The sequence below is a fragment of the Nomascus leucogenys genome, chromosome 1a, assembly GCF_006542625.1.
Source record: "Nomascus leucogenys isolate Asia chromosome 1a, Asia_NLE_v1, whole genome shotgun sequence".
NCBI lineage: Eukaryota > Metazoa > Chordata > Mammalia > Primates > Hylobatidae > Nomascus > Nomascus leucogenys.
In genome coordinates this window covers 15,357,103-15,383,825 of record NC_044381.1, presented here as the reverse complement: position 1 = coordinate 15,383,825, position 26,723 = coordinate 15,357,103, and the positions used below count along the sequence as shown (strand labels likewise).

General features: G+C 35.2%; 1 protein-coding gene across 11 annotated transcripts in view; it reads left to right on the top strand.

Annotated features, from left to right (window-relative positions):
* The window catches only part of ZDHHC21 (zinc finger DHHC-type containing 21), a 78,525-nt gene that overhangs the window by 39,732 nt on the left and 12,070 nt on the right, over nt 1–26,723 (top strand). For 10 of the 11 annotated variants that reach the window (XR_004031024.1, XM_030816046.1, XM_030815990.1 and 7 more), the window contains one exon: nt 9,880–9,996. Coding sequence is in view for 10 of the 11 variants with exons in the window: in XM_030816046.1 (XP_030671906.1) it covers nt 9,880–9,996 (117 nt within the window). In the remaining variant the exon portion in view is untranslated. Of the gene's footprint in view, nt 1–9,879; nt 9,997–18,938; nt 19,200–26,723 lie in introns of those variants that run through there. The other variant, XM_030816108.1, reaches the window with a different exon arrangement.

Below are 26,723 nucleotides of genomic sequence, written 5' to 3'. Positions count from 1 at the left end.
GCACTGCATTAATTGGTGAATGTAGTAAGGAAGTATGTTATCCTGTTCTCTTATTGGATTGCCCAAACTTTTCTAGAATTTTTACCGCTAAAATATGGTCAGACAGACAAAATAATTTTTCTGGAATACTTCACCCTCAGCCATGAACCTGACAGTCAGATGCTAGTGAAATATGCTCTGTAAGACAGTTGCATACATATGACTACCAAAATTTAGTGGATAATTCTGAACACTCAATGATAGCCATTAGAGAGGTATAAATAATTATTTGTTTCACTTTAGTTATTAATTGCCATTAGGATGTAATAAGACTGAGAAAAGTACATTTTACCTGAGCGCTGGGTTGGGAAGTGGAGGGGTTTTATGTAGAATAAGCTTGTAACTTCTTTTCCTATGTTTTGGAATATAATAAACTTAAGCTAAGGCTCATTCCAAAAAGTGCTCATAACCATACAGATATCATAGGATTTTATTTTAGGATTAAATTAAGATTGCTTATTTTAATGTCAGAGTATTTGCCTTATGAACCTACCCTCAGCATGTGAAGTTGGTTATTTAGTTATTTTGAAAATTCAAATCTGTATGCTTTAGATATCTCAGATGTGATCTAAGCTGTTTCTGTTATTTTTATTTTTTAATTTTACGATTTTTACTGTCTCCAGGTGTTTCTATTCTTTAACAACAGAGAAAAACAAAATCCTTTACCAGTGAGTACAGTGGTTCTCAGTTGGGAGGAGGTTGACTTTCCCCCACACAAAACATTTGGTAATGTCTGGAGACGTTTTTGGTTGTCGCAGCTAGGGGAGTGCTACTGGCATCTAGTGGCTGGAGGCCAGGGATTCTGCTAAATGTTCTGCAGTGCACAAGAGAGTCCCCTGCAACACAGCATTATCCAGCCGAATGTCAGTAGTGCTGAGGTTGAGAAACTCTTTTGTAGGAGAAAGATCACAAAGGAAAAAAAATATTTTTACTTTTCAGAGTAGTCTTATAAAAACACAGAAAAGTACGTATAAGGTATGGTTTATAAATAAAAATTGCTTCAAACTCATTGATAGGAAAATTGTCATTTTATATATAAAATTTTGTTTCACAGTTTTTTATTTTAATAAATTGTGAGGAACATTTATTCAGTCATTCAGTACATATTATTGAGTGTCTGCTCTATTCACTTCCCCTTCATCTAGGCTCTGAAAAAAAGTTCCTGTGTTTAAGGAGCTTACGTTCCAATTAGAGAAGACAGGCAATAAACAAATACATGGTAAACAATATAAGTATTATGACGTATAATGCAGCAAGGTACAGGGGTGGATATAGTCAAGGAAGACCTTTCTCTAGAGACACTCGAGCAGAGACCTGGAACTCAAGCAAGTCACTGTTGTTGACATTCTCAAGGAACAGTGAGGAGACCAGTGTATCTTGAGTGGAGTGAGTTAGGGACAGAGCAATAGGAGATGATGAGTTGAGGGTAGTGAGGGCTGTGATTGGACTGGAGACTTTATTGAGATAGTTAGTGGTTGGGACTTTGTAAGCTGTTGGAGGCTTTTGAGCCATTACACAATCTCATTTTCATTTTAGAATAAAAAACCTGATTGCTATGAAAAATAAAGGACAAGGATAAGACCAGCTACTAGGCTGCTAAAATACAGTCCGAATATGAAATGATTATTAGTAGTGATAGAAGCCTTTACAAGTGGTCTATTATAGTTTGAAGAGCTAACAGAATTTGGTGATAATTTGAATGTGGGCTATGAGATAGAATGTGAAACGTCAAGGATATTTCCAGGACTTCACTGCCCAAACAACTGGAAGAATGGAGATACTGACGAGAAGAATAGGTTCTGGGAAGAAGTTAAAGATTTTGGTTTTACACGTGTTTACTCTGCCTAGTTGACTTCTAGGGACAGATGTTAATTAAGCAGCTAGATACAAAAATCTGGATTTCAATGGGGTGGTCTGAGCTAGATAAATAAATTTGGGAGCTTTCAGCATAAAGATGGTATTTAAAGACATGGAGACTGACTGGAGATTTCCTAGAAGTAATTCGAAATAGAAAAGAAGAGAGTTCTGAAGACCAAACTAGGCACTCTTCGGTTTTTGAAGTTCGAAAGATGAAACGTACAAGAAAGGTGACTAAGACTGCAGCCAGTGAAACAGAAGTAGAATGGTGGTGAGAGAGGGTCGAGAAAGGTGGTGGTAAATTGAAAGAGAAATTATCATGGTGGACTGTGGAATATAAACAAGTAGGGAGTTGAATGTATTGGGGAAAGCCAATGACATGGTGGTTGGGCCAAGGAATTGGAGCTCCCGTCGGGGTTGAGAATTTGTTAGCACTGATAGTCAACAGGGAGTTAGCTCAAATCTTGAAATTATAATTATGTTATGAGTTACAGTTCTTAGAAATGATAAGCTATAGTATATAGTATATAGTCTTAGAATTTGAATTGAGATTATTGTATAAGATTATAGGAAGATATGAGCTGAAGGAATTCACAGATCAAGAATTTAATTATTTGTTAGATCATAAATAGCCAAATCTGACTCTTCATTTAGCTTGCATTAAGAGGTGGTGCCCCTTACTGCCTAGTTTTGTAACATTTAAAAAGTTTTAAATGATACAGTTCTAAAAGATTATGAGATAGGAGTATAGGAATATTATTAATATTTCATGAGAGTGACCCTCTCCTCCTCTGCAGGTTTATGTGTAAGGACATAAGTATGTTTATGTACATGTTGCCTGTGTGTTTCTTTTTCTGTGTTTATTGCTGCTATTATGCATGTGAAACAGTCCTTGCAGATACTTTTCTCTGTCTCTTCACATGTTGAGGGAAGAAAGAGACAGTTCTTTGTCCAACTTTCTTTGTTTTCATTCATTCATTTAATAAATATTTGTTGAGCTGGAGCTGATTCTACGTTCCAGGCACTCATCACTGAACAAGACAGGCAAAAGTCCCCGTCTTCAAGAAACTCGCATACTGCTAAGAGAGACAAAACCACAAAGAAATAGATATATATCAGATGGAGATAAATACTATGAAAAAAATAAAATACTGCAAGGAAATAGGGAATATTGGGATTTTCTGTGATTTGGTCAAGGAAAAGGTCTCTGATAAGGCGATATTTAAGTAGAAACCTGAAGAAAGTGAGGGGAGTATGCATGTGGTTGTCTGGGGAGTATTCTGGAAAGAACAAATGCAGCAGTCCTGATTTGAAAGTTCGCTAGCTGTGTCTGAGAAATAGCAAGGAGGTCAGTGTAGTTGGAGGTGAGCCAGGAAGAAAGTGGTAGATGAGATCAGAGAGCTGGTCTGACTCTTCCTCTCCTTTTTTCCTGTCTTTCACATCCTTTTCTGTCTCTTATTTGACAAATTTTTGTCTCTCTTTTTTATAGGCCATTTATAACTAACTTTTATGTTTTATATGTATTTTAAGAGTTTGGTTTTCTAAAATTAATAAAAGTGTTTTTATGTTCTGTATTTCACTGTCACAACTTTTTGTACCTTTTTTATTGTAAAATGTGATACACATATGAAGGAGTGCATAAAATTAAAAACAGTTAAGTGAATCGTCCTGATGTTTTTTGGGGGCAACATTTGAAGATTTATCCTTTTTGTTACTTTAGATACAGTTTATTTTCATTGTTGTGAATCCTCATAATATTTCATTTCATTTAAAGCCATTTATTCGTTCTGTTGATGGACACTTACTTTGTTTCTAGTTTTTGAAGGTTATAAATAATGCTATTGTAAGCAGCCTCGTTTATTCCTCCCGCTGTACATGTGCATGTGTTTCACTTAGATGTATAGCTAGAAGTGCTGGTGTTCAAAGGTTAAGTGGTATGCTCCTTTAGATAGTGTTAAACAGTTTTCCAAAATAGTTGTACCCATTTAAACTCCTACCAGTAGAGTATATAAATTCTGATTGCCTCATATCCTTACTAATACTTAAGTCTTCTTAACATTAACCATTTGGTATGTATGAGCAGTACTTCATTGTGTTTTAATTTACATTTCTCTGATGACTAATGATACTGAACCCCTTTTCATATATTTATTGATTATATGACTGGCCTATTTGGCAAAGTGTGCCTATTTAAGTATTTTTCCCATTTGACTTTTTCTTGGTAATTGTAGGGCGTTTTAGATTAGTCCTTTTTTTGGAATGTGTTGTAAACATCTTCCACTGTTTGGTTTATCTTTTCACTCTCTTAATGGCATTTTTTGGTAAACAGAGGTTTTAAATTTTAATGTACTCCACCTTATCAACTGTTTCATTTTTGAGTAGTGTTTTTTGGGTTCAATTTATAAAATATTTTTCTATCCTTTCTAAAACCAATGTAATTCTCCTTTATTATCATCTAGGTACTATATTTTTCTGTCTTTCACATTTCTACCTGGAATTGAATTTTATGATTCTCATGAGATAGAAGTCAGGGTTTCAGTTTTTTCATAGATGAATAGTCAATTGATTTAGCACCATTTATTGAAAAGATAATTCTTTCCCCTCCGCTCTGTAGTGCCATCTTTCTCATAATCATGATTCATATGTGTGTGTGTCTGTTTCTGTTTCTTTTCTAGTCTGTTGATCTATTTGTCTCTCCTTGTGGAGAGACAATACCACACTGTCATTACAACTATGGTTTTATAAGAAATGTTATTATCTACTAGAACAGTAGTTTTTAACCTTTTTTTTTCATTCCCATTTTCCTCCTATGGAAATTTTCTCCTCTCACCACCCCTGTGAAGTTAAATACTAAGAAACAAGATTTTGTCCGATAAGATTGTGTAGAGCCACAAACCATAGTGATAGCTAAGACTTTTTTTCTCCCTCTAAGAACCAGTTTTCTCCCACTTGGGAGCAAAACTTGCCCTGTCGAGAATACATGCAGTAGAACCGACTTTCCTACCTTGCTCTGTTTATATGAGCCTCATGGTATTCTTTGTGTTTGTTTTTTCCTATGAAATAAATAAACAGCTTAGCAATTTCTACAGACTAAAGCAAAGTAAAAACAAACAAACAAACAAAATATATATATATAAACTCCCACCAGTAGAGTACATAGTATGTACATACAATGTATATAGTATGTATGTACATACTATGTGTATAGTATGTAATGTGGTTATATATAAGCAACCTGACCAAATTGAGTTTATCCTAGGAATGAAAGGTGGTTTTTTGCACTAGAAAATAAGTCAGTATATTTTATCACATTAACAGATTAGAAAAAAAAATTCAAATAGAGCATCTCAGTGTATGAAGACAAAGATAAAATTCAGGATTCATTCAGGTTATACACTCTTAGTAAACTAGAACTAGGAGAACTTTCATAATCAGATAAATGGTCTTTCTCCCTGACCCCCTTAAAAAAAAAAAACACAAAATCAACCAACTATAGCATGCTAAGATGAAATGTTGACTTCTTCCCTCCTGGTTGGGGACAAGGCATTGATGCCCCCACTATCACCATTATTATTATTAAACATACTACCAGAAATTCTAGCCAATGCAGTAAGACAAGAGAAAGAAAGAAAAGGTACAACTGCTGAAGGATATAAAACTGTCATTACACATAGATGATGTAATTGTATAAATGATTTATCTATAGATTCTTTTGGGTTTAAAAAATGTATAAAAAATGTGAATGTATAAAAAAATGTGACTATGAAACAATATTTTTAAAAATCTATTTTTATATGCTCACAAACAAGCCTTTAGACAATGAAATTAATAGCAAATGCCATTTATAATAGAATCAAAAAACAGGAAATTACTGAATTAAATGTGACAAAGTGCAAGGCCTATAGAAGAAACTTAATGAAAGATAATGGAGAGAATATATTATACGTGACTGTATGCCTGAGTATGTGTTGTAACTTGAAAATCTAACTTTAAAATTTTTATGCAAATACGAATTATCTGGAATAATCAAGACATTCTTTCAAAAGAATAAGATGGGATGACATGGCCTACCAGGTATTGAGACTTATTACAAAGCCATAATAACTAAGACATTTGTCACTGTTGCAGGGATAAACAAACCAAGGGAACAGAGTAGAGAGCCCATGCATGTATGGATACTTGATCTCAGGTCACTGAAGAAATGACAGCTTGTTAGATAAGTCATTCTGGAACAGTTGAATATTCATATACAAAAAGTAAATTCAGATTCCTATCTTTCACTGTGCACAAAAAAATTAAATAATAATTCTATGTGAATTAGTGACCTAAATGTGAAAGGCAAAACTTACAAAGCTTTTAAAAGGCTTTACAAGATAATATAGGAGAATGCCATTATTACTTCAGCATCAGGAAAGATTTCTTAAATAGGATATAAAAAGCACTAAAGGAAAAGATTGATACATTGGACTACTCAAAATTAAGACTTGAGTTTATAAAAAGGTGCCATCAAGAGAGTGAATAGGGTAGTTTCAGAGCAGGAGAAGATATTTGCAATATGCAGCTGAAACATAGCAATATCCAAAATGTATGAAGAAGGAGTTAGTAACCTTTACCTTTAGGGTTGGGGTGAGGGAGAGCCAGCAATGGGGAAGGAATACACAGAAGGCTCTACTTGGTTTCAGATGTCCTAATTCTTGAGAGGATACTGTTAACTTTTCTTCTTCTTCTTCTTCTTTTTTTTTTTTTTTTATTTTGGAGACGGAGTCTCACTCTGTTACCCAGGCTGGAGTGCAGTGGCACTATCTCGGCTCACTGCAACCTCCACCTCCCAGGTTCACGTGATCCTCCTTCCTCAGCCCCCCTAGTAGCTGGAATTACAAGCACGGACCACCATGCCCTATTTTATTTTTATTTTTATTTTTTAGTAGAGACAGGGTTTCACCTGTTGGCCAGGCTAGTCTCGAACTCCTGACCTCAGGTGATCCACCCACCTTGGCCTCCCAAAGTGCTGGGATTAACAGGCATGAGCCACCATGCCTGGCCCAGTGTTACTTTTCTTTAAACTGAACACATGTGTTTTATGAATTTATCTGTATATTAGCACATTTCTTAACAAAAATGGAAGAAATGTAAACAATAAAGAAATACATTTATTGATTATATTAGTTTGCTAGGCCTGCCTTAAGAAAATACAACAAACTGGGTGGCTTAAACAACAGAAACTCATTTTCTCACATTCTGGAGGCTACAGCTCCAAGATCAGGATGTCAGCAAGTTAGTTTTCTCCTGACACCTCTGTCTTTGGCTTGCAGATAACCACCTTCTCTCTGTCCTCACATGGTCTTTCCTCTGGGAACATCCATGGTGTCTCTCAGTGTGTCCAAATTTCCTCCTCTTATAAGGGAACCAGTCAGATTGGATTGGTGCCCACCCTAAGGGCCTCATTTTATTTTAGTCACTGCTTTAAAGGCCTTGTCTCCAACTACAGTCAAATTCTAAGGTACAGGGGTTAGGGCTTCAACATATGAATTTTGGGGGACCCAATTGAGCCCATAACACTGATTATGTAGTAAAGATCTCGGATAGCAAATGGGTTCCTGTGATTTGGATAAAAATTTTTAAGCCAATTTTTGGATTCAAAAAGTGTTAAATCTAAAAAAGTCTAAGACAGAAGTAAAGATGTACTCTAGAGAACAGTGTTAAGTGACTCAAAATATGGATTTAGTGCTGATGATGTTAATTATGCATGTGTGAACTTGGAATACAGTTGTTTTTTTGAAAATGTAAAAGTGATAAAAAGCAATTTCTAGATTAAAGTTTTTTTACTACTGTATTTTACATAAATACTTTAAATATAAATGTATAACCAAATGAATAAATGTAATATTATAAGTAGATCTTTTAGTCTCATCTCCGTCCTTGACATTTATAAATTGTAGTTGGCCAAAAATTATTTTAAAATCTTTTCACTGGGAGAAGAGTGGATGGATTTTATTTGGTCATAGATGGTAATTTTAGTACAGTAAGCTCTGCTATAATGCAATATGTGCATTCCTAAAAATCACTTCACTGTGTAAAACCATGCATTAAAACCACAGGGCTTACCACTCCGAAACTTTGTCTGTGACACTTAAAAGGATAGGAATCTAATAAAAGCAACAGCACTCTTTTATAAATGTTAAATGATTAAGAAATACATAAATACTATGATAAACATGGCACTTTACCTTGAGAAAGACCTGAAGTTTTCTTATGGAAGTGAGCATCAGGAGGGTTGCAGAATGTGAATTATTGTGAAGTGATGGAAGGGAGGGTCTGTGAAATTGGAGGGAAAGTTGTAATACTAGATGTGGGTGTGTGTGGCTTATAGCATGGAAGATAAACTGAGGTAGCTGGTAGATGTTTGACGGGTGAGTGTGTTTTGTGTATTCCTACATATTTTGGTTCATCTGGGTACAATTTTTTGTGTTCATCTAGGATTTTTTCACAGATAAAAGCGTGCATAAGAATGATTGCCGTGGTCAAACTTGTTTAATGTATCCATTATGTTAGAACAAATTTGTGTTTTTAAATAGCGTTAATGCAGAATTTACTTAATTTTTTATATTGTCCACAGGCCCATCATTTTGGTTTTATATGTTTTATAGGGATTCTATATTGGGTTCTTTTTACTGAAGTTTTGAAATGGTTGCCTAATATTTACCTGCTACATAACGTTTTAAGTGTCTTGCTGAATTCTAAGTTTTTCCAGGCTAATGAATAAGTAATGTGGATGTGGAATCAGATTTTTGCTTGAGTCTGGTGGTGACTCAATGTAATACACACAGAAAAGTATCAGTTCTTTTGTTTCAAGCAAGCATACTATCTCTGGTGGCCTTCCTATTTTTGAAGTTGCTATTAGGATTCTTTAATCCTTAACATGAATCAGTATAAAAGAAAGCATGTGGGTGGCTGTGTTTGGGTGTCCTTTCCATCCACTTGGTGCTTTTATTTTCTGTGGTTGTTTTATTCCACAGCTTAGCAACAGCAGATTTCCAGCAGAAGTCTTAGTTCTTCAACTCTCTCTCCTTCCTCTGGTCTGGTTGGTTGGTAACAGTGAGGGTAAATGAAATGCTTCTTGTTTTTCTGTCTTCCTACCACAGTATCTTTGGTTTACTTTTAGGACCCTTATTTTCAATCTCTGAGCCAGAAGATCTGCCTTTAAATCACAGCATTTCAATTCCTCCCTCCTGTCTAGGCATTCCTTTATGTTTCTACAGTACTCTGCATGCATCCGTGTTATAGAATGTATCACATTGTTTTGGAATTTTCCAAAGTTGGGCTCTCTTTCTAAATAAACTGTACTTCTTGAGGGCACGGACCATATTTTTATCATTTATACATTTCTATTATGTAACACAATGTTTGGCAGTGGTGGTTGGGTGACTGGATGGAAGAATGAATGAAGTAGGCTTCAAGAGAGCTGTACTTATGATCTTATTATATATGATTTCTCTCCATTTTGACCACGTTAATGATTTCTAGGTATCTTGGTCACTTGAACTTTAATAATATGAATCATGCTGTGTATTCAAACTTTTTAGCAGAGAAATAATAAAATTCCTTTTGTAAACCAAAGATCATACAACCATCTATGTTTTGTTTTGTTTTGGGTTTCTTTTTCTTTTCTTTCTTTCTTTTTTTTTTTGCCCAAAATAGGTTCAAAAAACAAACAAGGCTAACTTGCACCTAAGATTGAGGAGTTTTGATGCAGTAGAGTAGTAAACTCCTATATTTTCCAGCTTGCTATTGTAAATTAAAATACCTATTTTTGAAATTTTAAAATATTTATACATTGATTTAAATAGAAGTATAAAAGAGGGAGAGGTAGTTCTTTTAAGATAATAAGGAAGATGTGTTATGGCTCAATTCTTGATTATTATTGCAACTGTAAGCAATATAAGCAACTCTGAATGGTTTTTAAGACTTTCTTTTTCTTTTTAGGACCTCTTCGTTTTTAGACATGAATTGGCCATAATGAGACTAGCAGCCTTTATGGGCATTACTATGTTAGTTGGAATAACTGGACTCTTTTACACTCAACTAATTGGCATCATCACAGTAAGTATATTTTTAATGTAAAGTAACATTTATGAATATATTACCTAATTATGAATGTAATTCTCAAAAGTTATAGAAAGTTTAGAAATCAAAGGAGAAAATTACCCATGCTTTTTAATACTTCCATATGCTTATGTAATTGTAAAGTAGTTATAATCAAGTACAAAGTACACACAATTTTGTATCCTGTTTTTAAAAGCTAACAAATACAGTGTTTTTATATGACTATAGACATCATGTTTGTAGTTTTTTATTGATACACAGTATCTTACATATTTATGGGGTACATATGAGTATTTGTTACATGCATATAATACATAATGATCAAATCAGAGTATTTGGGGTCTCCATCACCTTGAGTATTTATCATTTCTATGTGTTAGGAACATTTGAAGTCCTCTCTGCTAGTTACTTTAAAATAGACATTGTTGCTGACTGTAGTCACCCTACTGTGCTACTGAGCATTGTAACTTATTTCTTCTAACTGTGTGTTTATAACCATTAACCACACTCTCTTCGTCCCCCCCTCCACCCATGCACCCTTTCCAGCCTCTTGTATCTCTCATTCAATTCTTGACCTCCGTGAGATCAGCTTTTTTGGCTCCCACATATGAGTGAGAAAATACGGTATTTGTCTTTCTGTGCCTGGTTTGTTTCACTTAACATAATGACCTCCAGTTCCATCCATGTTGCTGCAAATGACAGAATTTCATTCTTTTTATGGCTCATAGTATTATTCCATTGTGTATATATACCAAATGTTTAAAATTCATTCATCTGTTGATAGACACTTAAGTTGATTTCGTATCCTTGCTCTTGTGAATAGTGCTGTGATAAACGTGCAAGTGCACGTATCCCTTTGATATACTGATTGTTTTTTTCCTTTGGATAAATACCCAATAGTGGTTTGCTGGATCTTATGGTAGTTCTATTTTTAGTTTTTTGAGAATTCTCAGTATTGTTTTCCTTAGTGATTATGCTAATTTACATTCCCACCAACAGTGTACAAGAGTTGCCTTTTCTCTGCATGTTTGCCAGCATCTGTTACTTTTTGTCTTTTTAATAAAAGCCGTTCTAAGATGATATCTTATTGTGGTTTTGACTTGGATTTCCCTGTTGATTAATGATGGTGAGTACTTTTCATATACCTGTTGGCTATTTGTATATCTTCTTTTGAGATATGCGTATTCATGTCCTTTGCCCACTTTTTAATGGTACCATTTTTTTTTATTGTTGAGTTCCTTGTATATTCTGGGTAGCATCCCTTGTCAAGCAAATAGTTCAAGTGTTTTCTCTCATTCTACAGGTTGTCTCTTCACTCTGTTGATTGTTTATTATACAGCTTTTTAATTTAATAGAGTCCCATTTGTCTGTATTTGTTTTCTGCACTTTTTGAGGTCTTAGCCATAAAATTTTCATCTAGACCATGTCCTGAAATATTTTTCCTAAGTTTTCTTCTGGTAGTTTCACAGTTGTAGGTTTTATGTTTAAGTCTTAAATACATCTTGAGTTGGTTTCTGTATATGGTGAGAGATGGGGTCCAGTTTCAGTCTTCATTCTTATGCATATGGATATCCAATTTTCCCAGCACTTCCCATTTATTCAAAAGACTTTTTTTCCCAATGTATGTTCTTGATGCCTTTGTCAAAAATCAGTTGGCTGTAAATATATGAATTTATTTCTGGATTCTCTATTCTGTTCCCTTGGTCTGTGTGTCTATGTGTCTGCTTTTATATGGATACTATGCTGTTTTGGTTACTGTAGCCTCATAATAGACTTTGAAGTCAAGTAATGTGATGCCTGCAGCATTATCGTTTTTGCTTAGGATTTGTTTGACTATTCGGGCCCTTTTTTGACTTCATACAAATTTTAGGATTGTTTTTTCTAATTATGTGAAAAATGATGTTGGTATTTTGATACTGATTATATCAAATCTGTAGATTGCTTTGGGCAGTATGGTCATTTAACAATAATAATTCTTCTGATCCATGATCATGGGATAGCTTTCCTCTGTTTGTCTCCTCTTTTAATTTCTTTCATCAGTGCTTTGCAGTTTTCCTTATAGAGATCTTTTACCTCCTTGGTTAAATTTATTCTTAGAGTGTTGTTGTTGTTGTTGGAGCTGTTGTAAATGGGATTGTGTTTTTTATTTCTTTCTCAGCTAGTTCATTATTGATGTATAGAAACGCTACTGATTTGCTGATGTTTGTATGCTGATTTTGTATCCTGTGACTTTATCGAATTTAATTATCAGATTGAAGAGTTTTTTGGTAGAACGTTTAGGTTTTTCTTGATATGAGATACCATCAATGGCCTTTATTATGTTGTAGTATGTTTCTTCTGTGCTTAGTTTGTTGAGAGTTCCAGTTCCTTCCTCTTCAATTTTTCGAGATAGTTTGAGGAGAATTGTGTTAGTTCTACTTATTTCAACACTTGGTAGAATTTGCAGTGAAGTTGTCTGGGTCCTGGACTTTTCTTTCTTGGGAGACTTTTTATTTCTACTTTGATATTGTTACTTTTTATTGGTTTGTTCAAGTTTTCTATTTCAACCCAATTCAATCGTGGTAGGTTTTATGTGTCTAGGAATTTATCATTTACTCTAGGTTTTTCAGTTTGTTGGTATATAATTGTTCATAATAATCTTTGATAATCTTTGTATTTCAGTGGTATCAGCTGTAATGTCTTCTTTTTCATGTCTGCTTTTGTTTACTTGGGCCTTCTCCTTGGTTAGTCTTGAAAGTGGTTTATTCACTTGTTTATCTTTTCAAAACACCAACTTTTTGTCTTATTGCTTCTTTGCATTCTTTTGTTAGTCTCTTTTGCTTTTACATCTCATCTGGTCTTCATTATTTCTTTCCTTCTACTAATTTTCAGTTTGGTTCGTTCTTGCTTTTCCGGTTCCTTGAGGTGCATCATTAGACTGCTTGAAATCTTTCTACTGTTTTGATATAGGCATTTATTACTGTAAACTTCCCTCCTAGCACTGCTTTTGTTGTAGTCCATAGGTTTTGGCATGTTTCATTTTCATTTTCATTTGTTTTAAGAAAGTGATTTCCTACTTAGTTTCTTTCTTGGCCCACTGGTTGTTAAGAACCACGTTGCTTAATTTCCATGTATTTGTATAGTTTCCAAAGTTCCTCTTGTTATTGATTTTTAGTTTTATTCCACTGTGGTCTCAGAAGATACTTGATACAATTTAGATTTTTTTCATGTTTCTTGAGACTTGTTTTGTGTCCTAACCTATGGTCTATCTTGGAAAATGTTCCATTTGCTGATGAGAACAATGTGTATTCTGTAGCTGTTGGATGAAATGTTTTGTAAATATCTGTTAGGTCCAGTTGGTCTAGAGAGCAGTTTAAATCTGATGTTTCTTTGTTAACTATTTTACTAGATCTGTCTAATGCTGAGAATCTTGTGTCCAAGTCCTCAACTATTATTGTATTAGAGTCTATCTTTCCCTTTAAATCTAATACTTGGTTTATATATCTGGGTACTCTGGTGTTGGGTGCATAAGTGTTTAGAGTTGTTACATCTTCTTGCTGAATTGATCTCATATAATGGCCTGCTTTGTAACTTTTTACTATTTTTAACTTAAAGTCTGTGTATCTGATATAAGTATAGCTAGCTATTTCAGCTTACTTTTGGTTTCCATTTGCTTGGAATATCTTTTTCTGTCTCTTTACTTTGTCTATATGTGTCTTTACAGGTGAGATGAATATTTTGTAGGCAGCATATTGTTGTGTGATGTTTGTTTTTTTAGTCCATTCAGAAAGTCTATATGTTTTAAATGTGGAGTTTAATCCATTTACATTAAAGATTATTATTGATATGTGAGGGCTTACTCCTGTCATTTTATTAATTGATTTCTGATTGTTTTATATATCCTTTGTACCTTTCTTTTTCTTTTACTGTTTATCATTGTGGTGTGGTGGTTTTCTGTAATGGTAACATTAGAGTTCTTCCTCTTCCTTATTTGTGTGTTTGCTCTGCCAGTGAGTTTTAATTTTTTATAAAAAAATTGAGACTGAGTATTGCTCTGTTGCCTAGGCTAGAGTGCAGTGTTGCAATCTCGGCTCACTGCAACCTCCACCTCCCAGGTTCGAACAATTCTTGTGCCTCAACCTCCCAAGAGTGGGTTTTATACTTTCATGTGTTTTTATGATGGTAGCTGTCATCCTTTCATTTCCAAGGGTAGGACTCTCTTAAGCATTTCTTGTAGGACCAGTCTAGGGGTGATAAAGTCCCACAGCTTTTGCTTGTTATCACCTGCCCTTTTCCTTTATTTGTGAAGGATAATTTTGCTGGAAATAGTATTTTTGTCTGAAAGTGTTTTTCTTTCCACATTTTGAATGTGTTATCCCATTTTCGCCTGGCCTATAAAGTTTCTGTGGAGAAATACACTGTTAGTCTGATGGAGATTCCTCATATGGGACTTGATGCTTTTTTTCTTGCTGTTTTTACAATTCTCTCTTTGTCTTTGACTTTTGATAGTTTGATTATGATGTGCCAGAGAGGACCTTTTTGCATTGTATCTGTTTGGGGATCCCTGAGCTTCCTATACTTAGGTGTCTAGATCACTTGCTAGACTTGAGAAGTTTTCAGCTGTTATATCCTTAAGTAGGTTTTCTAGGTTTTTTGTTTTCTCTTTATCTTCTGGGACATTACAAATTAAAGTATTTGGTCACTTTATGGTGTTCAATATGTCATGTAGTCTTTGTTCATTTTTTAAATGCTCTTTTCTTTATTTTTGTCAGACTGGGTTATTTAAAAATACTTGTCTTCAAGTAATGAAATTTTTCCTTCTCCTTGATCTATTCTATTATTGAAACTTTGAAATGTATTTTGTATTTCATTTAATGAATTCTTCAGTTGGTTTGGTTCTTTTTTATTTGTATTTGTTTAGTAAATTCCTCATTCAGATCTGGAATTGTTTTTCTAATTGCTTCATATTTTCTGTATTCTCTTTATCTCAATGAGCTTCTTTAATATTATTTTGAATTATTTTTCTGGGATTTCATATATATCTTTTTGATTGTAATGTTTTATTGGAGAATTATTGTATTTCTTTGGAGTGCCATATTTCCTTGCTTTTTTATGTTTCTTGTGTCCCTATGTTGGTATCTATGCATCTGTTGTAATAGATGTTTCTTCTAATTTTTTGAATTTGCTTTTGTAGGAGAGAACTTTTTCCTGGGCGTGTATCCGTTGTGTTGGTTGTTTGGGGCCCTTTGGTTTTGATTCTGGGAATGTGCAGTATTGTAGTTGCTGTAGGATTTGTTTGGCTGTAAACAGCATCAGTGGTATCTGTGATTTCTTCAGTGGCTTAGGGTGTGGTTGGTAGTGGATGTTGTAGTGAAATTTTGCTAGGGACTGGGTTGCCAGGTGGGCTTGTCCTTAGTCCTTAGTGGTGGCAGCAGCAAGTGGGCCTGTCCATGGTCACCAGGATGGCATTGGCACTGCTGTTAGCAGGTCCACACAGACCACTTCTTGGGCCTCCAGGTGGCTTGTTCAGGTGTGGATAGTGGCAGCAGTGCGCCAGGCAGGTGGACAGGTTCTCAGGTCCTGGGAAATGGGCACGGCGTGGGTGATGGCAATAGTGTTGGCAGAACAAACCTCTGGCTCCCAAGTGGTTTGCGTAGGCATTGACAGTATCAGCAATGGGCTGGGTGGGCCAGCCCTCAGACCTGCAGGTGGCGTGTGTGGGTGCCAGCTGTGGTGGTAGTAGCAGGCTGGGTGGGCCTGACCTCTGGCCCCTGAGAGGAGTGTTCAGGTGCCAGCAATGGTGGACTGGGCTGTAGATGGTCCCCAGGCTCCTGGACAGTGTGCTTGGGTACTGGAGTTTGGGTATGGGCAGACCTAGCCTCAGCTACTGGTGTTTGGGGTTGGGGAGACCTAGCCTCAGGTCCCCTGGTGGTACACTCACCCACTGGCTGTGGTAGGCGTTGGTGGGTTGATCTCCAGGCCCAAGGCAAAACGTTTGGGTGGGGGTGGCATCCATTGCAGCCCTGCTACTGGGGAGGACAGGGTTGCTTTCAGTGGCTGCAGCTGTATGCAGTGGGCTGGGGATTGCATACTTTGCTTGTACTTCAGCCTGGCAGTGCCAGCCCACAACGGCTGCTGTGGGTGGGGGTTTGACATTGGGGCATGTGAAAATGCACCCTGGATTTGCTGCTGGGGTCAGCAGGGTCTTTGCCAATAGTTTGTGCTTCAGCCTTGGTGGTAGCAGCCAACTGCAGCAGTGGCTGTGGGCAGGGAATATCAGTGGGGCCCCAGAAATGTGGAGATGCAGGGGCTGTTGGGCTCACTGGCGGGATACAGTCTGGTCAGGGCTGGACTCTTAATATGGTGCCTTCCTGGAGCTTCTTGGGGCTCAAAGGCTGTGTGGGACCCAGCATGATCCTCCTCTCTGGAGCAGTGCCTTCATGTATTCTCCAGGCAGCTCCCATTAGTCTTGAGACTTGTGAGGGTCTAGGGGCTTTCCTCTAGCTAGGATGTAGGAGTCTGCAGTGGGAATGTTGGGCAGTGGGAGTCACTGACTTACCCTTTCCTGCACTGGGGAGCCTCTCCATGCCCCCAGCCTATTTTGGCTAACCAGGCTGCCTTGCTTTCCTCTCAGTCCTTGCTTTAGGATGGTGTTTCCATTCACTTCTCTGTTGAATTCCAGTGTTCTCTCTTAGATGATATATTTTACGTGTAATTATCTACTCACTATTTTGGTTCTTCTTTGTGGAGGAGGTGAGTACCAGTTGTTTCTAGTCAGCTATCTTGAAGCCCACCTACACGTTTTTGTGTGGACGTACATTTTCATTCCTCTGGGGTATATAGAAGTGGAATTGCTGAGTCTAATGGAAACTACATTTAACTTTTAAAGAACTGCCGCTATTTTCTAAAGTTGCTGCACCATTTTGCATTCCCACTAGCAGTATTTGAGGGTTCTAATTCCTCTACAGCCTTGGTGACAATTGTTATTACCTGTCTTTTAAAAAATGGTAATACCGTATCATGGTTTTAATTTGCATTTCCCTGGTAAACTAATGAGGTCGAGTATCTTTTCACATGCCTGTTGTCCATTTGTATATCTTTGGAGAAATCCTTTGACCATGTTTTAATTGGGTTTCCATTTTACTGTTGAGTTAGAAAAGTTATATATTCTAGGTATAAGTCCCTTTTCAGATATATTATTTGCAGATATGTGATTAGCAAATATTCTCACATTCTCTTAGTTATATTTTCACTTTATTAACAGTGTCTTTTGAAGCACAAAATTTGTACTTTTTATTGTTTCAATTTATTTTTTTCTTTGGTAGTATATGCTTTTTGTGTCATATCTAAGATACCATTGCCTAATCCAATGTCAACAAAATTCACTCCTATATTTTCTTCTAAGGGTTTTATTGTTTTCGCTTTTACATTTAGTACTATGATTAATTTTGAGTTAATTTTTGTACATTGTTTGAAGTAGGGGTCCAGCTTCATTCTTTTACAGTAGATACCTAGTTGTCCCAGCAGCATTTCTTGCAAAGACAATTCTTTCCACCATTGAATAGTCTTGACACCTTTGTTGAAAATTAGTTGGATGTTTTCTGGACTCTTAACTCTATTTTATTTATCTGTATGTCTATCTTTATGACATAGAGATATCTTTATGCCAGGACCACACTTTCTTAATTACTGTTGCTTGATAGTAGTTTTGATACATTTTTACTGAGTATATTCTGATAAACACTTAATTTCTTATCCACAGTATATATGCTGTACAGGCATACTTGTTGTATTGTGCTTTGTAGATAGTGTGTGTGTGTGTGTGTGTGTGTTTTAACTAGCTGAAGGTTTGTGGCAACGATGCATTAAGTCTTTCAGTACAATATTCCCAACAGTGTGTGTTTACCTGTTGTTTCTGTGCCACAGTTTTGTAATTCTTGTAATATTTCAAATGTGTTCATGATTATTATATCTGTTACTATGATCTATGATTGGTGATCTTTGATGTTACTATTGTAATTATTTTGGGGCACCACAAACTGCGCCCGTATAAATGGCAAACTTAATTGGTAAATGTTGTGTGTGTTCTGACTGCTGCATTCACTGGCCATTCCTCTATCTCTCTTCTTTGGGCCTTGCTATTCCCTAAGATACAGTAATATTGAAATTAGGCCAAATAATAACCCTATGGTGGCCTTTAAGTATTTAAGTGAAAAGAAGGGTTGCATGTCTTTCACTTTAAATCAAAAGCTACAAATGATGAAACCTAATGAGAAAGGTGTGTTAAAAGCTGAGACAGGCCAAAAACTAGACCTCTTGTGCCAAATTGCCAAGTTATGAATGCAAAGGAAAAGTTTTTGAAGGAAATTTAAAATGCTACTTCACAGAAAGTACAAATGATAAGAAAGTGAAGCAGCTTTATTGTTGATATGGAGAAAGTTTTGGTGGTCTGGATAGAAGATCAGACAAGCCACAACATTCCATTAAACCAAGCCTAATCCAGAGCAAGGCCCTAACTCTTCAATTTCATGAAGGCTGTGAGAGGTGAGGAAGCTGCAGAAGAAAAGTTGGGAGCTAGCAGAAGTTTGTTCTTAAGGCTTAAGGAAAGAAGGCATTTCCATAACATAAAAAATGCAAGGTGAAGCAGCAAGTGCTGATGTAGAAGTTGCAACAAATTATCCAAAAGATCTAAGATGATTAATGAAGGTGGCCACCAAAACAACAGATGTTCAGTGTATACAAAACAGCCTTCTGTTGGAAGAAGATGCCATGTAGGACTTTTGTAGCTACAGAGGAAAAGTCAATACCTGGCTTCAAAGCTTCAAAGGACAGGACAGACTGACTCTCTTGTTATGGTTAAATGCAGCTGGTGACTGTAAGTTGAAGCCAGTGCTCATTTGCCGTTCCAAAAATCCTAGGCGCTTAACAATTATGCTAAATCTACTCTGCCTTTGCCCTAGAAATGGAAAAAGAAAGCCTACGTGACAGCCACATCGGTTTACAGCATGGCTTGCTGAATATTTTAAGCCCACTGTTGAGAACTACTGCTCAGGAAAAAAAAGTTCCTTTCGTAATATTACTGCTCATTGACAATGCATCAAGTCACTCAAGAGCTCTGATGAAGATATACAAGGAGATTAATGTTGTTTTCGTGCCTGCTACCTCCATTATGCATGCCATGGATCAAGGAGTAGTAATTTCAACTTTTTAAGTCTTACCATTTAAGAAATACATTTCATGGACTATAGCTGCTGTAGATAGTGATTCCTCTGATGGATCTGGAGAAAGTACATTGAAAATCTTCTGGAAAAGATTTACCATTTTAGATGCCATTAAGAACATTTGTGATTTATGGGAGGGGACCAAAATAACAATATGAACGGGAGTTTGGAAGAAGTTGATTCTAAACTTCATGGTTAACTTTGAAGGGTTCAAGACTTCAGTGGAGGGGGTAACTAAAGATGTGCTAGAAATAACAAGAGAAATAAGAAGTGGAAGATGTGACCGAATTGCTACAATCTCATGATCAGTGTTGAATGAATGGGAAGTTGCTTCTTATGGATGAGCCCAAAAAGTGGTGTTTTGAGGTGGAGTTTACTCCTAGTGAAGATACTGTGGACATTATTGAAATGACAACAAAGGATTTAGAAGAATATATGGATTTAGTTGGTAAAGCAGTGGCAGCGTTTGAGAGGATTGACTCCACATTTTTTAACGAAGTCTTACTGTGGGTAAAGTGCTATCAGATAGCATCGCATACTACAGAGAAATCTTTCATGAAAGGAAGAGTCAACCTATGTAGCAGACTTTGTTGGTTTTTTTGTCTGTTTGTTTGTTTTGGGATGGAATCTCTCTCTGTCACCAGGCTGGAGTGCAGTGGCTTGATCTCGGCTCACTGCAACCTCCATCTCTCAGGTTTAAGCGATTCTCCTGCCTCAGCCTCCCAAGTAGCTGAGACTACAGGTGTGCACCAACACGCCAGCTAATTTTTGTATTTTTAGTAGAGATGGGTTTTCACCATGTTGGCCAGGATGGTATCGATCACTTGACCTCCATATCCACCTGCCTCGCCCTTCCACAATGCTGGGATTACAGGTGTGAGCCACCGGTTTATTGTTTTAATTGTGACAGCCACCCCAGCCTTCAGAAACCACCACCCTGGCCAATCAGAAGCTGTCAACTTGGAGGCAAGACACCCTACCAGCAAAAATATTACATCTCCCTGAAGGTTCAAATGATCATTAGCATTTTTTATCAATAAAGAATTTTTAATTTCAGGTAGGTACGTACATTGTGTTTTAGACATAATGCTGTTGTACACTTCATAGAGTATAGCATAAACATAACTTTTATATGCAGTGAGAAACTGAAAAATTTTTGCTACCGGCTTTATTGCAATACTCGCTTCGTTGTTTAGAACCAAACCTGCAATATCTTTGAGGTATTTCTGTAAGTTATTTATGGTTTTTGTGTATCAGGTTTGATTCGGACTCTCTTCCCTTCTATCAACATGTTATTTCTCAAATTGCAAGGGTTTTTTTTCTGTAGTATTGAACATTACATTTTATTAAGGTAGAGAGATTTGGTTATGATGTGATATTTCTAAAACTGAGTAGAAACCACATTTGTTGAATAATGCTCACTCCAAAAGTTTCATCTCTTTCTGCATATGTGTAGTAACCTCTCAGAGCACTGTACCAGACAGTGATGATATCTATAGCAGTTATACCTCTGTGAAACAATTAAAAAAGAATTATTAAGAAAGAGAAAGCAAGAGTGAGGATATATTCTGTTTGTTATCCTAACCTTTAGTCACTTTACTTTCTCTTGAATACAAGTACTTTTTAGAATTACAATAAATTTTTAAATCTCTGTAGCTGGGATTTCATAGTGAACCTCAAGCATTACTGTTTTTGGGTTTAAAAAAGAAACTAAAAAGGGTTTCCAGAATATACTCTTCCTCACATTGATTTAAGATTCTTTGAGGCTTGATTATTTAAAAGTCTAATGCATTCAGTGTTTAATTTTAAATCGAATGAATTATTAGCACTTAAATACTATTTAATATTTTAATTAAGTTAAAATATAGATGATGCTTTATAAAATAAGTTTGCTGTTTTGTGATAAAATTAAGATTACAAGAAATTTTACCTCTGGACATGTTTTTGTCATAATTTGAATCCATGGATCTCTCTTTACAGTGTTAAGTGATGAATTTGTCAGGTGGCATAAGAAAGAAGTGGGAGAAAGAATCACAGTAAATTTAATCCTTCCGTTGCAGTCTTCCTTTTTCGCCTACTGTTGCACCCTAAAGATCCTAGAGGCATTTTGGGAAACTACTGATATGGATATCATTTCATTATGTAAACTATTTTATTGCATAGCTTGAATATAGACCTACTAGACATCAAACAAGCAAAATAAGTGCTGTCTCTTTGGGATTTAGCTTGAGGTTTCAGGGAAGCAGCATACCAGTTTTCAGTAATTTTTTACCATTATTCATTTTTACTTGGAATAAATAAATCATTTATCTCATGTATAGGAAGAAAAATTTCATCTTCCTATTGATAGTGGAAGGTAACAGGATAATCATAGCAGTGATAATCTGATGTCATTTTAGACGTAGCAAGAGTAGATTATCTGTGACCCAGATAAAATAATTAGAAATTACTTTAACTTAAAAATAGTGGATTTCTAATCTCATTTTCAAGGTTAACTAAGATTTCAGCACAACCAGATGTTTCTGTTAAATAGACTAATCTGAAGCCCAATTCAAAAGGATTACCTGTGATTATTTTTCGATTTAATTTTAAACAGGATTTAAACATACATGTTTGTGCATTTTTACTACAATTTATATTGAAATAAAAATGTTTTCAAGTCAGTCTACTTCGAGGCATTTTTTATTAAGGGAAACAGGTTAGTCAAATTATTTTTTAGACTTCAGACTGTTTAGCCTTTTATTTTATTTTTTGCTGTTTCTGAATGAAATGGATAGTGATGTTATTAATGTAATTGATGTTATCTGAATTATTGAGCAGTAGTTCCCACATAGCCAAGAATAATGTCCATTCTGATGAGCACCAATACTCATAGTGCTGGGCGATTGTATTCGTCATGTTTTCAGTCACTGGGCTTGGAGAGAGTTAATCAAGAAGTGCTGTTAACAGCTGGTACAGTACATTCTGGTGAGGTTCTGACAGTGAGCTATTGTGTACCATGACACTGCTCTGGCAGTTTATCTAAATTTTATATATAAGCATTTTTGTTTTCTGGGCTCTGTGGAGTTTATATAATAGTGTAAGCTTTTGATGATGTCTCTGGAGATTTTCTCAGTTGTGGTGAGGTTGGGGGTAGGGTGAGACAGATGTATTTAGTTGCAATTTTGTAAAAGACTAAATTCTCAAACAAAAAAATAGTGATTTTTGCATTTGGTTTCACAAGTACTATTGTTGGACTCTATTTGAATTGCTGAAGATAGCTTAAATCAAAGCTTTTCAAATTAAGAAGAAAATATTTCCCCCCATAAATACTGGCTCATATTTAACTCACCAAGTTAATGTTTACTTAAATAAATACAGGAGAAATCATAAATGCAGGGGTGACAATTTTAACTTGGTTACCTTACTCAATGAAACATATCTTATGTTCAAAATGTTAAATCAGTTTAAAGGAGACTACTAAACATCATTTTACTAATCAGTTGATTTACTTGCCTTTTAATCTATACACAGAAATGTATTCCTGAAATTATTAATTCCTATAGTTAAATTTTGCCTAGTATTCTGCCAAATTATTTTGAATTAATAGCATTCAGTACACTCTTTATAACAATTATGTTTGGTGTGCTCAACTCCAGGTCAGCATTGCAGACACATGAACATCACTGCTAATTATGCTGACCCCAGCTCACATACACTTCTATAAAGGGAGCTCTGTATAGCATTTTTGTTTTCCTCTGAATTTTTGCTTGATAAAAATAAAGTAAATGTATTTCTAATATAGTATGTCCAATTGTAATATTATATGAAAGAATTTATAGCTTTTTTAAAACCTAGAAAGTTAATTAAAATTTAAAGTGTCCTTTTTAAATGTGCTTTTAATGTCATATAGTAAAATTGGGTATAATATTTTTTAGAATTTTGTATATGATAAATTTATAAAAAACTAGGTTCCCCCTTTCCAAGGGCATTTGTTTAAATACCAAGTTACATTTCATACTTACATGAAATACTTTTTAAAAAAGAATTATCAAAATTATTTTGATAATTGTGCTGTGTGGAATTGGACTACTCTTTAGCATACGTATGTTCCTATGTAAAAGCATATTTATATTGCATAATTTCTCTTTGCTCAGTGTAATAAACTGCTTGGAAGTATTTTTGATAAAACTAATTAAAAACAAATCTTTTTCTATAATTTATTTATATGTTCTTAAATCACTACTAATTGCTTGAGTGATTAAATAGATGCTTAAAAAATGCTGGTAAGGAAACTAAGCATTTATGGGTTTTCCTTTTACTAACAATTTTTCCTAGATATTTATTTTATTATTTCATGATCTGAATCCACACAAATATTTAATCTGACATTAAAACATAGGACTGCAGAAAGCAGTGAATCTTATATTTATGGTTTGCTTATGGTATTTTGGCACAATAATTTATGTACATTTTATTGATATATTATTATTCCCTGAATTTCAGCCAAAGGGGCATATTAAATGCCCATCTTATTTCTACTAATAACCAAAAATCTTATCAAAGTATAATTTTGGTGTTAAAAGTGTAAGAGTAGTTAAATTTGAGTTTTGATTATAAACATAGTTTTTCAGCTGTTCCAAATATTCTAATTAGTGCGAGACTTATTTATACAAAACATTATTGTATATAATCATCCTTGCTGGCCTCCTCTCTATGTTACTATATAATTATTTCTTGTATACTTGACTCCTTTTACTAGATTGTAAGTTCCATGATGCTAAGGACTGTGTCATAATAGATACTTAGTAAATTTTTGATAGATGGATAAATGAATGAATGAATCATGGTTTACGTATTTAGGACTTGCTTTTTCAACTGGATTATAAGCTCTTGGCATAGGATTTTATATGTGTAGTCTCTTGTAGTCCCTATTATTTTATTTTTCATTATAAAACCACTTGTGTGTTTGTTTAAAGATAATATTGAGAAGTTACATTTTGAGGTAATTGAGGTATTTCTTTCCAAGCCCTCTCAAAAAGTAGGTAGTAGGCAGTATCACTAAAATCTTAAGACTGCCATTTATTGAGGAGTTATAAGGGGTTTTGACATAATAACTCATTTAATCCCCACAAAAACCTATGAGGTAAGCGTTATTATTTGGAAATGGAGGTGTAGAGTTTTAGCAATTTTCTTTAGGTTATACAGTCAGAAAGTGGTGTTTAAGATTAAGAGAAGTGTGAGGATTATTTTGGAAAGAGATTTCCAGTGTCTATAAATATAAGATCTTTTGCCTTCTCACTTGTGTTCTATGATTGATTCGATGTTTATGTGAACTTCAGATCCCTGATAAAAGACATAGCTGGTCTTTTGTTGGAAATGGGTGCTTAAAGAACCATTCATTTCAAATGAGGAAAGTAGTTCTGACTTAAAAGGAAGACAGAGCTAAGATTAACAGGACGTTTCCCTCTTTTGATTGAAAACAAAACTAAAAAGAAGGAATCATGCTATTTCTGTTCATGTCCAATTAGTTTAGTGCTGCAAATTTATATTAAGTTGACCATTTTGTACAATATGTGCTGCTAAGTGCTATGGAAAAATTTAAAGTTAAATGAGCTACTGTTCATATACTAATCAGAGGTGCTAAGAAGTGAAATGAAAGTCTTTCTTAGAATTAATATAAATTAGTAATAGATAAAGCAGGCAAATCTCTAATTGTGAAAAACTTGCCTGAGTAGTGTTTTTAATTTTTTAATTTTTAATTGATGTATAATAATTGTACGTATTTATGGGGTACAATGTGATGTTTCAGTATTTGTATACATAATGTAATGATCAAATCAGTAATTAACTTATCCATCACCTCAAACATTTATCATTTATTTGTGGTGAGAACATCCGAAATCCTCTCTTCAAGCTATTTGAGATATACAGTACCTTCTTGTTGACTGTAATCACAGTGCTGTGCAATAGAACACCACAATTTATTACTCCTTTCTAATTGTAACTTTGTACCGATTGACCATCCTCTTCCCCATCCTTCACTTCTTTCTACCCTCCCCAGTCTCTGCTGACTACTGTTCTATTCATACTTCTGTGAGATCAACTTTCTCAAGATTCTGCATGTGAGTGAGAAGAGTCAGTATTTGTCTTTAACTGGCTTATTTCATTTATCCATGCGATCGCAAATGATCATACTTCATTCTTTTTTTGGCCGATTAGTATTCCATTGTGTATATATACCATATTTACTTCATTCATCTGCTGTTAGACGCAGGTTGATTCCATGTCTTGGCTATTATGAAGAGTGCTGCAATAAACATGGGAGTCTGACATACTGATTTTATTCCTTTGAATATAGAGTTGTCCCTCACTCTCCATGGGGGATTGATTTCTGGACTGCACAGGGATATTGGAATCCATTGAGGCTCCTGTTCCTTATGTAAAATGGTGTAGTATTTGAATATAACTTATGGACATCTTCCCTTATACTATAAATCATCTCTAGATTATTTATAATACCCAATACAATGTAAATACTATGTAAATAGTTGTTAAACTATATTATTTTTATTTGTATTATTTTTTATTTTTTTAAATAGTTTTTCTTAAAATATTTTCGATCCATGGTTGATTGAATCACAGCTACAGAACCCACAAATATGGAGGGCTGACTGTGTACCCAGTGCTGTGATTGCTGGATCATACAGTAGTTTTGTTTTTAACTTTTTGAGGTGCCTCCATACTGTTTTTTATAATGACTGTATGGATTTACATTTTCCCCAACAAGAGTAAAGGTTCTTCCCCAGACTGTGTAAGGGTTCCCTTTTCTCCACATCCTTGCCAACATTTACCTTTTGTATTTTTGATAATACCCTGGGATAATTCTGATTGGGATGACATGATTTCCCATTGTGGTTTTTGATTTACATTTCTCTGATGACTAGCGGTGTTGAACATTTCTTCATATACCTGTTGGTCATTTGTATAATCTTTTCTCTATTTTAGAATCAGATTTTTTTTCTTTTCTCTTTTTTTTTTTTCTGTTGAGTTGTTTGTGTTCCTTATGTATTCTGGGTATTAACCCCTTGTCAGATGTATAGTTGCAGAGATTTTCTTCCATTCTTTAGGTTGTTTCTTCAATGTATTTTTTTTTTAAGAGACGGGATTTCGCTCTATCACCTAAGCTGGAGTGCAGTGGCATGATCATAGCTCACTGCAGCCTTGAACTTCTGGGCTCAAGCAAACCTCCCACCTAAGTCTCCCAAGTAGCGAGGACTACAGGCACATGCCACCATGCCATGCTTGCTAATTTTTTAAAGGTTTTTGTTTTGTTTTGTTTTTTGTAGAGACAGGCTCTCACTATATTGGCTGCGCTGGTCTTGAACTCCTGGCCTCAAGCAATCCACCTGCCTTGGCCTCCCAAAGTCCTGTAATTACAGGCGTGAGCCACCGCACCCAGCCATTCACTGTGTTGTTTCCTTTGCTATGCAGAGCTTTTTTGTTTGATGTAATCTCATTTGTCTATTTTTGTTTTTGTTGCCT